Here is a 15,715-nt window from a genome sequence, read left to right on the forward strand (position 1 = left end):
CCCTTCACCTAACTGTTTTTTCTCTTGTCTATTTTGATGTTCTGATTTCGGTAAGTTTAGGTTAGAGATTATAATGCACGACGATTCGAGCCGTTTCCTGTATTCTACCGACTGTATTTTTTATGCAATTTTTCGCTTGACCGATTTTTCGCTTGACCGATTTTTCGTCTGACGCTTTTGACTTTTCGTCCTCAAAAACGGGATAACAGGTAGCGCCCAGCGGGCATTATGTGCTCTTAGAGCCTTTGAGCTCTGTTTCAGCTCAAACTGTTTTGGAGATTTATACTTATGGTGTGAAGGGCGGTTCTTAGAGGTTGAAGACACCCCCACTGTTGACCCCCCCTCCTATTGCCCCACCCACCCCCCACCGCGCTAATGCCCCCCCACCCCAGTGATGCCCCCCAATCAACCCCCAGTGACCCCCCCTCCCGTGGCTAGCTACTGACGAACAACCGCTCGCTAAAAACGCAAATTTTTAATTTTTACTATATTGCAATTTTTTTCAAGCTTTTTGAAAATTTTTTGACATTTTTTGATTTTTATCAGCCCTAGGTGTCAAAGAATCTCCTCTAGGATATCTTCGATAATAGTTTACTGCATTGTTTTTAGTTGTAATGGAATGGTTTCAACATTTTAATATCACGAGTTTTAGCAATTTTTTGACAAAACGTGCAATTTTTTCAAATTTTGACATTTTTTTCCTCATTCAGGTCTTTCCAGACCCAGGGGCCAGGAAACATCCTAAGGGGTTCGATAATAAGTTCTGAAAAAATTTTTTAATGGCAATGGAATAGTTTTTCAACTTTTTAATGTTCAAATTTTAGCAATTTTTTAGCTTTTTTTCAATCTTTTTTGAATTTTTTTGTAGTTTTTGCGTTTTTGCAAGTTTTTTTTTAGCCAAGGTTTCTCTAGGGTTTGAAAATAGGTTACTGATTAATTTCTAGATTAAATGGAATGTCTTGCAAGATTTTACGTCACGAATTTTGGCATATTTCTGATTTTTTTTGCCATTTTTTGTCGGCCATGGATTAATTTTCAACTTTTTAATATCACAAGTTTGGGCAATTTTTTTAAACAAATTTGCAATTTTTTGTCTTTTTTCAGGTTTCTCTGGCCTCAAGAGACACGGAATTTCCTCTAGGGTTTGATAATATTTTATTGCATAGTTTATAGATGTAATGGAATGTTCTTCAAGATTTTAATATTAATAATTTATAATTTAATTTTTTAATATATTAATCCTGTTTGTCCTTTATGCAATTTTTCGCTTGGCCGATTTTTTGTCTGACCCATTTGACTTTCGTCTTCAGAAATGGGATAAAGATGTAGTGCCCTGAGGTCACTAAACCGTGGCTAGCTGTTGACGAAGCCAACCGCTCGCCGGTCGTTTGAGAGCAATTCGCCCGACGTTAGTCGGTTATGTTCTTTCTTTTAAGGCGCTTTGTAATTTTTTGGAAGCGCTGTTATATGGTTTTGATTTTTCTACGTCCCTGCAATGTCTCACAGAATCTTGGCTCAATGAGAATATAGCCGAGAATGACCGCATTAAAGACTACGCTAGAGTTAATGAACTTTGCAGTTGTGTCGATGGAATCATTTTGCGATTAGAAAATGTAAAGTGCTCTCAAACGAAGTTCGTAACAATTGTATTAGTCAGAATTCAAAAAAGAAACATTGCGAAATAATGAATATATGAATAAATATGAATCTTGTTTAGGAGACAAGACCATTATGAAATTTGAAATTTAGACAGAATTTAAAATGATACAGGATTTATGTGCTAAAATGACAATGTTTTTTGAGGTTCCCATCTTAACATCTTGCCTCAACGAAAATGATCCAGGAACATCTTTGGATGTTGCTGAGAAGTTCAATGATTACTCCCCAATAAGACACCTGCTTAAAAGAGATACACTGACGTATTAATCGCCTGATGTTTTGGTTGTGAAGAAGTCAGTTTCACCGAAAGCGAGGTTCTCAAATTTGATAAATTTTTTGTCCTAAAGTGTTCCTCAAATGGCGAAGTCTCCTTTATGCAGTCAAACTCACGGCAAAAGTAACTGCCCCCTACCTTTGGAAAATAAAATATCATTCTTTGTAGGTTTTTCCCGCAGAATTGAAAAACCAAAAGTCAAACGGATTCTTAAAGGTATATCAAAAACAAATGAAAATGATTATAGTCCGATATCTTTACTCCTCGGCTAGAGTCAGTCGTTTTAAGGTGCAATGTTCGCTTTTATTATAGCTGCAAAGCTGTAATCTGAGTGGACCCATATTGCGGTGCTCTTGGTTTTTTGTATCGTCGTCTGACGCTCTTTTTCGTTTTACATTTGTTCACACAGCAAAGCTGAAAAGGTCAAATTTTCTAATAACTTCTTCCTCTCACTGACAGCATTTGCGCGCGTGACGTCATTTCTCACTCTCTTTGTGCCAACTTTTGCTCCTTAGCGTGATAAGATTTTGATCATAAGTGACCTGCCTCTCTCAATAAAATGACTTACACTTTAAAACTTAAGTTTAATTTGAATTACTTTAAGGTCAAAGGAACTCAAATGTGTAATTAAGATCCCTAATGAAAAGGCTTCTACGCAATCATTTTTAACAAGCTTTATTAATTTAAAATTTTTACATATCTTTTTGAGCGGCGTCGATAACTTTTTTCAACTTATATATGATCTATCTCTCTTATATACGGCACGAAAGTCTATTCTTTCGCAGCTATTCCGGCAATCTGCCGGCTACGTTATGTAATTATGTTCAAAGAGTTTAAATATGTTTTTGCATGCAATATGGTTTTCAGAGAACTACATAGTACTGTTTAATGCACTTATTTCACCCAACTGAATTCAACTGAAAAGCTTTTTTCTTTATTTGAAGAAACAGATTTTAATGCTATAGACCATGGTATCCTTAAAATAAAATTGAATAGATTGGTATTCGTGGACTAGCACTTGAATGGCTAGAGACTTATATCCCGTTAACACTATAATTTCTTTTGGTTTCTCTTTTTATGAATATCAGGCAACAAGAGTGTCTACTTTTCCTCTACTTGTCCCGATCTTTTCATTCAACTAATTTTTACAGACCTGGTAACAGGTGTTCTTAAGCAACAATTTTCTACAGATCATTTATCAATCCGTTCGTGCTGGTGTACACCTATCAATGACAAGAATAGCGTGATATTTTCTATTTTCGTTACAAGTGTTGTCAAAAAACGAATTTTTCAGTAGTGACAGTGATCTGAAAGACAGCCTTGGCCTTGCGAAGATTTAATGTAAATCTGAAGATAAAATGAAATTTCCAGTACTTGTAGGTAATCCCTCGTCAAAATCTTAGCGACCATTATATTTTGATAACTCATTGAAAAATTTGATACAAGAACGAACAATGCCCCTCAAAAATAAACTTAAGTCTTTAAAATGCGCTGCTAGTAATTTTCTTTAACGGTCGAAGCCAATTCGAAAGAGCCTTAAAAATTGCGAAAAATAACTGAGTAAACATGAATCTGGTTTAGGAGACAAGAGCATCATAAAATAGTACTGTTAATGCACTTGTTTTATCGAGAAACAGGTTATCACAACTGATTTCAATGGACAAGCTTTTTTTTTCAAAATTTGAAAAAAATAGTGTTATATACCTTGTGAAATTCAGGGATTTTTGGCAATTGTCAAGATTATGGACGCAAAAATGCCGAAAATATTGATCGTCTCAATGAGTACGCTTCTGCCCTAACGGATCATGTTCTCGAAATTGAGAGTGAGTCAAATGAAAAATTCTTTCTGATTTCAAACGAATTGCGAGAAATTGAACGTATTCAGAAGGAAATGCAGGATAATCAGAATCGAAACTGGGAAATTATTGAAGAACAGTTTGCTGTTATTGATGAAAATTTCCACGTGCTTCGCGATTGTGATCAGATATTATATTCAAATCAACAGCTAAATTTTAATTTTGATACCATTGCCTCTCTGCTGTCGATTATTTACGCCGATGTCAAAAGCTACCGAGCAGCATTGTATGCTTATAAAGTTAACATGCAAAACTCCATACCGATTCTGCTACAAAAAAGACTCCCAATGTTTCTTGTGCCGAGAGAATCGTTATTGGCTATTTTAAATTCTGTTTACGACAGCCAGAAATCGGCAAACGATCGGCTAACGTTAGCGATCCCCCTGAAAGACCTTTTATCGTACTATGATGCGAAACTTTTAAGCGAAATCTCAACAGTGCAGCAAGGCATTTTATTAACTTGGGCGATTCCTCTTGCTTCTAGCCAAACTGAATTTACGGTTTATGAAGCACATTTGATTCCCATTCCACAAAGAGAGCCGTCCGAAGCAATTCAATGGATCATAGAGGGTCCTTATCTTGCAATTTCTGATGACTCCATGGAAACGACAGTCTTAAGTGAAAGTCAGTATGCTAATTGTCTAGGTTCATCGAGATATCGAATATGTCACGAGACAATGGAGACACTTCTAGCCTCATCATCTTGCCTTGCCACGCTCTATTTTCATAATACGATTACTGCCTTGACTATTTGTGACACTGAGAAAATATTACTTCCATCGCCTGAGAAAGCGACCAATTTGGGTTTTGGTATATGGCTAATCACATCTGCCTCAAATGCGTTTACATTACGTGAATATAGTATCAAAAATGACAAAACTCCACGCGACAAGGAGCACAAAGGCTGTAACGTATGCATTATTACGCTTGAATGTGGAACGCAACTCATTAGCAGAAATATTAAAATTCGCCCCGACTTAGGAAGTTGTGATAATTTGCCTGCCGTAAGGATTGAAGTTCAAATACCCAAGCCTCTCGAAACGCTCATCTCACAAGTGCCTGATCTCAGCAAACTTCCGTACTACGAATCGTCTACTGATGCTAATATAGCAATGTTGAAATCGGTCAAACATACTTTGTCAAATACAGTTGTAAATATCGAAAGCCAAAACTTGAAACTGATTGCGGAGCCAATTGGTCATAACATGACACTTTTCCGACCAACTCTCGTTGAAAAACTCGAAATGTACGTACCAGTCAAACTTAGTCTCTCATTAACGCTAATAGTTATCTTCCTGAATATTATTCTACATGTTATTGCTATGTATCTCTATCACCGATTCGCTATTTTCAAGAAATTGACGCCCAAATTTCTACGTAAACGTGAAGCTGTTAATCTGGAATTAGTTCAGCGAATTATGGAGCGCGAATCTCAAATGAAACCGGTTATTAAAGACTCCCAAGCGACTTCCACAAATGGACTTTATGTGGCTATACCCCAAACAGAGCCCCCTCCAAAAAGACGAAATTCTGCATCATATGAACGGACCCAGTCTGAAACTAACGTTTCAACATTCGCATCTGGTCATCAGGACCAACATTTCACAGGCAAAACTGAATAAAAGGAGAAAAAAAAAACAAAACAAAAACAAAAAACAAAATATCATTAGTGCGGTATATCCTATTATGGTGGCTTAAATACTTTCATATACTCTCAGATGCTAATCAATGCAGTTTAAAATTTTCATAGAAAATTTTCAAAAAAACAGTGGAAGTGTTATATACCTTGTATATATATATATATATATATATATATATATATATATGACATTTAAATACTGAAAAAAAACCTCGCTTAACCTTTTTGAATTGACCTCATTTAGCCTCATATAAATGCCAATTATGAGTTAATATCATTATAGTTGTTCATGACCTGAAGTTTATGATAAAATGCCAATGCAAAAGTTATGTAAATAAAGACGCCTTTGTCATATGATTTGATAGTTGTTAAATATCTATGGGATTATAACATTTGGAGAGATCATTGAAAAGGTTCGAAACGATTGCTATCTTGCTTAGAAGATTATCAACAGAGAAATTAATTATTGCAGAAGAACGAATTTTTTACTGTCGCCCCACGCTCCGAAAAAACATCAACGCCGCTCGCTCGACATTCTACAGCGAACACAGAAAAATATATAACAAATAGATTTTGATACTATAGACCCATGGTATCGTTGAAATGAAATTGAACAGATTGGTATTCGTGGAGTAGCACTTAAATGGCTAGAGTCTTATCTAGTAAACAGGAACCAGAGAGTAGTTGTTAAGGGCCTTTGTCCAAATGGTAAATTTTCGCTTGCTGTGTACCACCAGGCGCATTTATTGACTTTCCATTCTTGTGAGTCGCTACCGGCTATTCGCGTTGCTGACAATACAAAAATCTGCGGAATGGGTGTTCAATGCGCCCTGATTGCTCCTCATCTTTATAGAATCAGCTATCAGTTAAAAGTCAACGTTGATATCAATTATGGAAAAAAGGCTCCACTAAATATAAGTCCCACTGCTTCAAATCACGTTTCTTATTTGCAATCAAGACTGATGATCATTAAACTTGCTTGTTAGGTTCTGGGAGCTTTTTTGATGCATATTTTCAAATGCAAAGTAGATTTTGTGATACTAATGTTAGCAATTGTGGTGTCGTTTCTGTACTATGACATTTTGTCAAAAACTTATCGAGCACGGTAAGAGTAGCATAAATCCTATTTGCTGCAGTCCTTGCGCTCAGTTTAAGGTCGTTACAATGAAAGTATCTTAATTTTTTAAACACTTTTTTGGGAACATTAATTCAACTAAATTATGAATAATCTCAAAGTACTGAAATATTTGCGTGAAGATATTAAATGCAATGAAGCAAAATGATATTTTCTCCCAAAGACTGGATTTGGTAAACCGGAACCAAGTTGTCGAATTTTACCGCAAAATCAGAAAATTTTATCCGGAAAACTTCCGAATTGGTGGCACATATTCTTCGTTTATGAATTCGAATTTCAGGGCGCTTCTAATTTTCTAGCGGTTCTAGTCTTGAGATATTTAACCATTTTTTATAAATTAAACTTTATGAAAAATGGTTTGTTTTTTCCTTCCGCATTAGGTGATTCCTACTCATAAAGAGAGGCAAATGTTCCTATTGCAAACGCTGTTCATTATTTTGGAGAACACTTCGATTTTTCAGTTTATTGGTTTTCTTGTTTTCTTATAGAATTAAGTTTTTTTGTTAAATACAAAATTGTTTTAATCTTTGAATGCAAAATGTAAAGAGCAGATGGTGGTTGGGTTTTGTGACACCGTATTTCTGTCCTCCTCGAGTTATTAATTGTATCGTTAATATTATTTGGGAGAAATTGATTCTTTTTTCCTTTCTTTCTTTCTTTTTTTCTTTCTTTCTTTCTTTCTTTCTTTCTTTCTTTTTCTTTCTTTCTTTCTTTCTTTTTCTTTCTTTCTTTCTTTCTTTCCCTGCTATCCTTTCATTCCTTTCTTTTCTTTCTTCCTTTTTCTCTTTCTTTCTGTCTTTTCTTTCTTTTATTCATTTATTATTAGCCGCCCTCATCTTCTCAGCCGGCTATTATAGCGCTCCTATTTTTTTTACTTCGTCGAACGAAAAAAATGTTTCGCTTTACCTCATTTTGCCGCTTTTTCAACATTTTGCGTCTAATCGTTTTGACTTCTCTGGGCTAGTTTCACTCTTCACCCTCAATCTGCTAAAAATGTTTTAGACAGTAGTTGCTCAGCAAAGCAATTCAAATTGAATAGTGTCTGTATCAGAAAAGAATTCAGAAATAGAAACAGGATAAACCCATAGAGCCCAGTTTTAGATGTACGTTACTCGAACTTGGTTCTTTTGTCTAAGTTACCATCTCTAGTGCTTATTGGTATTGATACTAGCTCCTGTATCGTCTCAATATGAAACAGGAGTATGTTCAACTACAAAATGACATCGAAATAGTTTGCACTTTAAAATTTTTTTCTACAAAAATTGTTTCATTATTTTTTACTCTTCTTTCAATCCCAATTGTTGTTATGGAAATCAACGGCGGCTATTTTCCGGCAATCTGCCGGGTATGCTTTAATTCTAGACTCAATTACAGCTTTTCGACAAAGCTGTCATTTCATCTCTATTACTTGAGAAGTTTTGTGAACAGTTGCGTTATTAACTTGAGGATATATAAATTTTTTTCTACATCAAATTTTTCATCACGCTCGCGATCATTTTTTTGTTATTGTTAATATATTTATATATATGTGTGTGTATGCGTGCGTGTGCGTTTATGTGTGTGTGTGTGTGAGCGTGTGTGTATGTGTGTGTGAGTGTTTGTGTGTGTGTGTGTGTGTGCTTGTGTGTGCGTGTGTGTGTGTGTGTGTGTTTGTGTGTGTGTGTGTGTGTGTGTTTCTTGATTAACTTTTTGCTTGAGAGTTGTGCGCTTTTGTTCGAGATTAGAGATCATTCTAGCGATTCTAGCGAATGTTTTTCTTCAAGCTCGACATGCGTTCTTGTTCTGTTTAGGACACCTCATTTCTGAGTTTTGTTTCAACTCAGTAGTGTAATATCGTTTTGTCAATTATAGACAAAGACTAGTAAAAAAACTGTGAAGGTTAAAAGCAAAGTTAAAAGAAATCAGATCGAGCCGTGCCATTATTATTTATTTCAATAAATTCTCATCTTTTAAAATAGGCGTACGGGGTCCTTTATTGGTACCAATCTTGAATATTCTTTTGCAAAAATGGTTTCTTATTTACCGACAGAACTTTGGCAAATGAGTCTGGTAAGTTGACGGGGACATTGTGTTCCTTTGATGGAGAAAATTAACGCCTTTCTAATATTTTTTTAATTGCGAAATTTTCAAGAGAAGCCATTGGTAAATATAGGAATTTGTTCACTTATTGTGTAACTTGTTCACTTATTGTGTAACTTGTTCACTTATTGTATAGCTGAGTTTGTTTTTATCTTTCTAATTTTTTTTTGTTTCTAATGAGTATTGGAAATATGAGAATCCAGCGCGTTAGGTGCCGAGTGAAGCGTGTAAAACGGTTATAATATTGTTAATTAATTAGTAATGGTAATTATAGAATTGAGATTATCGGCCTTAGGACACGTGTCGCACTTTGGTAGTGGTGTCATTTCCTATATTTAACATTACTTTCGTTACGGCCCTTTTTAAACGGCCTTTGATACTATTTCAGCTGTTGCATACTTCTTGGCTATGTTTTTTCTGCTAAATATTTGTTGAAGTTTATTTCAAAAAATATTTTTTGCTATATGGTTTCTGTTAAGTATAAATGCAGTGAAAATGTCAAGAGCTGTCGTTTGTGCTCGTTTCGTCGAAATGTTACATTTCGTAGGTATGAGACGCCGATGCACTTGGGTTCAGACGAAGAAGAGCGTTTCGATGATCTAGAGAGGAAATATTGGAGAAATGTGACCCTGCACCAGCCCTTTTATGGGGCAGATATTGAAGGAAGTGTCACAGATCCCGATCAGCAAATCTGGAATTTTCAAAAGTTGCCATCCATTCTGGATATTGTCTCTTCGAAGCAGGTCAGTAATTTGATGAGGGATTTTTTGTCCCTTCCTCTCTACAACTGTAGGGTAACTGTGATGCGGTTAATACTATCGTGAAGGAGTTGGAGACAGTTTTTAAGTGCTCATAAACGAAAGGGCACTAAGAGAACCAGACTGCTCACTAGTCTCTAAGAATGCGATTCACCGAAACTGTTTGCGATTCAAGGGACATGAATTCATGGTGTGAGAGGCGGTTCTTAGAGTTTGCCCCTTCACTCTAGCCCCTCCAATCTCATTTCAACCGTAACCTCCGGACACCCACCCTCCACCCCTTTGACTCATGCTCGCCCCACTAATGACGAAGACCGCTCGTGTGTCTTTTAAGAGCTTTTCGCCCGGCGTTAGTCGGTTATGTTTGAAGGGTTTGTACAGCTCTGTTTTTTCAATATATCATTCAATACATTCAAAGTGAAGGAGATTTCTGTGAGTTGTGTCAAAACCTCGCAGCCAGAAGATTTGGTAAGCTAAAGGTTTTTTGATCAAAGTGCTGCTGATTTTCCAGTGTTAAAATGACTTGTACAGTCTAATTCAGACATTTAACATGGGACTGATCTCTAAAATAGACAATTGCGTCTAAAAAATTGAAGATGAATTGATGACTTGTTGATTAGATTAAAGATGCGGGTAGTGAGCACAGGTCTATTTTAGAATGTTCGGATCCTGGGAGTGACTACTCCCTATCTCTACTATGGAATGTGGAAGGCCACGTTCCCTTGGCACACTGAAGACATGGATCTCTATTCTATCAACTACATCCATTATGGCGCACCCAAAACTTGGTCAGTATGTATTCTCATTATGGGATCTATCTGGTTGTAATTAATAGAAGCCCTCATCTTCTCAGCCGGATATTATAGTGCTCCTATTTTTTTACAATTCAAAGAATTTGAATTGTATTGGGGGCGCTGTCTTGTTTTTTTTAAGATCTGTTCACACATTTTGATTTTTGAAGTCAAATTGGAGTAGTGATTTTGGACACGCCGAAACAGGAAGCGAAGCGAAAAGGCGAGTGGTTTTGCGGCGTGAAATTTTTTTGCTCTAAATTTAAAGTAGAGTGAGAAAATGGTGTTTGAACAAAAATTTGCTTTCTCGCTAAGGGTTTTTTGTTCACATGCGGAAATTTTACTTCGATTTTTACAGTTTTTCGATTTCTTGGATCGGATTTTTTTCTAAATGGTTTTCCCAATCCATTCATAGTCCGTTCTTGGTCTAGTTTTTTACTTCGTCGAACTTTTTTCGCTTTACCCATTTTGCCCCTTTTTCGACATTTTGCGTGAAATCTTTTTGACTTCTCTAGGCTAGTTTCTCTCTTCTCTCATTCTGCTTAAAGTGAATTTGAACATCAGTTGCTCAGCAAAGCAATTCAAAATGAACAGAGTCAGTATAAAAAATTGAAGTCAGAAATAGAAACAGGATAAACCCATAAAGCCCATTTTTAGATGCCCGGTACTTGAACTTTGTTCTCATAAGTTTTAGTTACTATCTATAATGCTTATTGGTATTGATACTAGACCCTGTAGCCTCTCACTGAGAGACAGGAGTATGCTCAATTACGAAATCACATCAAAATAAATCGCACTTAAAAATGTTTTTATACAAAAATCAATTTTGTTGATATTTTCTTTTCTTTCAATCCCAATAGAGTTCTGGGAATCAACGGCGGCTATTTTCCGGCAATCTGCCGGGTATGTTTAGAGATTTGTCAGGAATTTTTGTGTCTCATAGAAGTTTTGTTGCCGGGTTTTTCGCTTCTTTCGTTGTGAAATCTGTATCAAAATCTGTTCAGTGACGCAGGATACCGGACCATGTTTAAGAGAGCTGAAAATCATGTTTAGAAGCTTTTTAGAGCAGCATGGTTAAAAGAAACATGAAATTGAACCCATGACTATAGCGTGTTAGGCAGAGCACTGACCAATGAAATTTTAAAGGAAAATTGAAATTGGCAGTATTCAGTGGATGTTCGCGCAATTTCTCTCCTATCGCCTACAGAAAACAATAGTAGAAAATACAGAATCTTTTTAGATCAAACTCTATAAGGGAGCTCCACAAGCTACCACTTTAGGTCCTCCAAAAGCCCTTGCTCCAAAAAATGCTTAAATATATAATATTCTATTGTTTGGTGCTAATAACGGCCTAGCAGAATAGATTATTTAAAATTCTTACGAATATCACTGATTGTTATGAACAACACAAGATAATTATTATTACAAACAATACGACTCACGCGTAATGACGCTGAAACAGAGTATGTAGTTTTCTGGAAAAGACATCTAATAAGAAACTAAAAAGGAATATTTGCTAGTGGGATGTCTTAAAATCAATGCCAAACCAGTTTAGTACCTTATAGTTGACCAAATTCTGTCTGATGAAGTTGAAATCAAAAACGTTTTGAGAAAAATGTGGCCGGTGGTATAAAAAACTGTATTGAATTAGAGCTGCTTTTCCCAAAAAAAACCCAAACTATTCATCAGTGCTCTAGTAATTAGGCACCTGTACTATTCGGCAGTTCTCCTTAAAGGAATTTCTAAAAATTCAGTTCTAACTCTGGAAAAACAATTCAGCTGGACACTTTAGACCCCATTCTGTAGACAAAAATTTATTCGTCCACGAGATCTAAATATCAATTAAAACGTCCTGCCAATCAGAATCTTCCTAGACAACCATATAACTTTAAGTTATGGAAATTGTCAAATAGTTTACCAGCATCTTTAGTCAGCAGCTATGTCACTATGAAACTACAGGTGAATCGGAGGAACAAAACCTACTTTTGCAGCGTTAAATAATATCTCGTTACTGGAAGATAGTATCTTCAATCGCAGATGCGCACTTTCGCATCTACTAACAAAATCAAACGAAAATTTTGGCACTGGAAAATTACATCAGAGCAATAAAATTTATATAAGATTTTTTTCTCCAGTGGTACATTGAGTCTCATTAGAGGGTTTCAAATTACGACCGCTTGGCTCAGAAATTGGACCGATTGTTCTTTGAAAATTATGTTTAAAATAGTCGGTCAAATGTCTTTGTTCTCGGAATCTTGCTCAGCTTTAAGTGCACATCACTTCAACTCTGAGTAAGATGTCAGTCCAAATCAGAAGTCTAATCCGCAAAGCTGAGGCTTCAAAGCCATCATAGACTACAATGTTGAACTTTTTTCAAACCTCAATAGAGTTCCTCAATGTTGCTGCAGATAGTGCTACAGTCAAAATGGCAGATTTACCTTAAATATTCACTATAATGTAATCTGGTGATGTGTTGTAGCTGAACCAAGCATTAGCGTAATTAAAGCTACTTGAATATGCGAGCTGCAGACTACTGATAAGCTTGTTGGGTGAAATTCCGATTGTTTATAAGCGTTGACCTCTCAGTTTTAATGTTTTCGGTACCATTTAGAAAATTCTCCGTTCTACAACTTTTTTTTTGAAATCATTTATTGTCGAATCTTGATGTTCCTATGACTTATGGACGGCTTTCATGTTAGAATTTGACAGGACAACACCTCTTATTTCTATTTGGTCTGATGCGAATAATTTCTGTTCTTTGAATAATTTATGCGCTCTTCTTTGACTTATTTTTCTTTCATAAGTGCTTGACTTTTTTGCCATTGACATCATGATTTGTGCCATCTAAGTTTATATTGCTGCATCAATCAGCTTGAATTTGGGAAGCAACTTATTGTTTCGGTACAGATGTTGCCTTGAAAGACTGGTTGTTTAGGTATGTTGTGCCTCCTGAGCACGGGAAAAGGTTCGAATCTGTGGCTCGTTCTTGGTTCGTCTCAGACAGTGGAGCTTGTGAGAACTTCATGAGGCATAAGATGTCAATCATGTCGCCACAATTTCTCAAATCCGAGAACATTCCATTCTCAAAGGTTTGTCCGAAGGGAACAATGAAATATGAATTATGTATAGACCTGGTACTGTTTAAACTGCTACTAGTACCGGCAAATTTTTGAACATGTTAGAATCTATATTTTTGCTCTTAATATTGCTGGGTTCGTTTTCAGAACTAATTTAAGGTGGAAGAAAATTGAAATGTTACTCGTTCCTAGTTCTCCAATCTGTGTCATGGAATTTCTGATGAGGCTTCCGGTGTGTCCTCTTTATGACCAAGTGATAAAAATTAAAATGGGAGTTAAAATCGCTTAATTTGTTTATAGCTGCGAAGCTATAGCTGGATTTTTTTACCAACGCTTCATTTTTGCGTCCAGTAGCGAGAGACTGAAACTATTTCGCAACTTGTCGTCAAACAAGTCTCCTAGCCCGTGAATTGATTGTTTACTTCCGCTAGAATCACCTCCAGCTAATTGCTGTATTCCAAAGACTTGCTCTAAAATGTGAAGTGATCTCAGTGAGCTCTTCCGATCAAACGTCTAGTAGTTGCGGTAATACCAATTAGTCTTACCCATGGGTGGATATCAAATGTGATTGCTCTGCAGGAAAACAAAGCTCCAATTTCCACCATGGTGTTATTTGCTTGGCGATGAGATTTTCTATTTTATTTTTAAAGCCGTCTCGAAGGAATAGTTTTTTAGATTACTTTTCGCTAATTCCACTTGTGATATTAAGTCTTTCAATAGGCGATGCATTAGGAACATCGAAAGTGTCTGGATTCGAAGCTGAAGATCTCCTATACTTTTATAAGATTTTCCTAACTGATTAATTGCTCTCAAACAAAGTTTAATTGCTCTCCTAACTGTTTAATTGCTCTCAAACAAACTAAACATTATATTAGTCCTGTTAGTCTTTTTTAATGCGATTTTTCGCTTGACCGATTTTTTGTCTGACCCATTTGACTTTTCGTCCTCAAAAACGGGATAAACAGGTAGCGCCCAGCGGGCATCAAGTTCTCCTAGAGCCTTTCAACTCACTAGTCTCGAAGTATACGCTGTACAGAAACTGTATTGGAGACATACTTATGGTGTGAAGGGCGGTTCTTATAGAGGTTGAACCCCCCCCCCCCCGCTGCGCACACCTCACACCCCTTCAATTACGCTAAAGCTAGCCTCACAAACTGCAGCTAGCTACTGACGAAGACAACCGGTTGTTTGAGAGCAATTCGCCCCGACGTTAGTCGGTTATGTTTTTATAGCTGCGAAGCTGTAAGCTGAGCGTAGCTATATTGCGGTGCTCTTGGTTTTTTTGTTTCGTCGTCTGACGCTTCATTTTCGTTTTACATTTGTTCTAGAACATTCTGTCTCGTCACTGCTTAAATGGCTGTGGTTAAGGCGACTGGCTGTTAATCCGGAGGTCGCCGGTTCGAGACGCGACAGGGAAAATTTTTTTGCACCCAAAAACAACCTCCTTTGAAATAAACTTGTAAGTTTTATAGGCGGCGGCGATAACTATTATCAACTCACTTCTGTATCTTTTTCCATCTGTATTTTACGGCACGCAAGTCTATTTCGCAGCTATTCCGGCAATCTGCCGGCTATGTTCTAATCTATCTGAAGTTTTCAGATTTTTTTTGTGCAAGATGTCTATTTGAACTTTTGATTTTGCCTTCTCAAACTATCTTAGGAAAAGTTCGAAACGTATCTTTACCGGTTCCCCTCTTTTGATGCTATTTTGGTTATTTATTGGGTTTCCCTCTGACCAATCGTTTAGTCCACTTTCAATGCGGATCTTCGTGTCTTTCGAGTGTTTAATTGCTCTCAGTCGAGTATTGTAGCAATCATATCAGTTATGCGAATTTTCGTCTTACCCTTTTGACTTTTCGTCCTTCAAAATGGGATAAACAGATAAAGTTCGGAAGGCATTCAGTTTTAGAGCCTGACGGCTCAATAGTCTCTAAGTATGCGGTCACCGAGTTCTGAAGTTTACCTTCACTCTCAAAAAATAGTTTTTAATTTTGATATAACATACAAGTTTTGTCTGATCTCTTGGTGTGACAGAACAACAGATGTTGCTGCTTTCTTGATACATTCAAATTTTGGTTCACAAAAATTTTGTACCTATTCGAGTGTTAGTTAGTGGGTTAGGTTTTCCTATTCTGTCCCAAGCCCTGATTAGTTTAAGTTGAAATTGGCAGTTCTTTGCTCAGTGTTGCCTCCGAGACATGAGTTGAGATTTGTGTGAGTCTCTTCTTTGCTTACAGACAGTGCAGCGTGATGGAGAAATCATGATAACTTTTCCCTTTGCCTACCATCAGGGATTCAACCATGGCTTCAACTGCGCAGAGTCCACAAACTTCGCCACTGAACGATGGATTGAATTTGGCAAATGGGCTTCTCACGTTAGTTCTTCTGCTGTTTATTTTCTATGTTTTCAGAATGACTGATTGTGACTTAAAATGGTCAATATTTTA

The 15,715-nt window shown here is 36.6% G+C and overlaps 1 protein-coding gene across 1 annotated transcript in view; it reads left to right on the forward strand.

The window, feature by feature from the left end:
- The window catches only part of LOC142344340 (lysine-specific demethylase 4C-like), a 92,340-nt gene that overhangs the window by 20,900 nt on the left and 55,725 nt on the right, over positions 1–15,715 (forward strand). Inside the window, exons 4-7 of the mRNA XM_075395928.1 lie at positions 9,190–9,385; positions 10,058–10,188; positions 13,127–13,280; positions 15,506–15,643. Coding sequence (XP_075252043.1) covers positions 9,190–9,385; positions 10,058–10,188; positions 13,127–13,280; positions 15,506–15,643 — 619 coding nt within the window. The remainder of the gene's footprint in view (positions 1–9,189; positions 9,386–10,057; positions 10,189–13,126; positions 13,281–15,505; positions 15,644–15,715) is intronic.

Source organism: Convolutriloba macropyga, chromosome 8, assembly GCF_964194025.1.
Source record: "Convolutriloba macropyga chromosome 8, txConMacr16.3, whole genome shotgun sequence".
Lineage (NCBI taxonomy): Eukaryota > Metazoa > Xenacoelomorpha > Acoela > Convolutidae > Convolutriloba > Convolutriloba macropyga.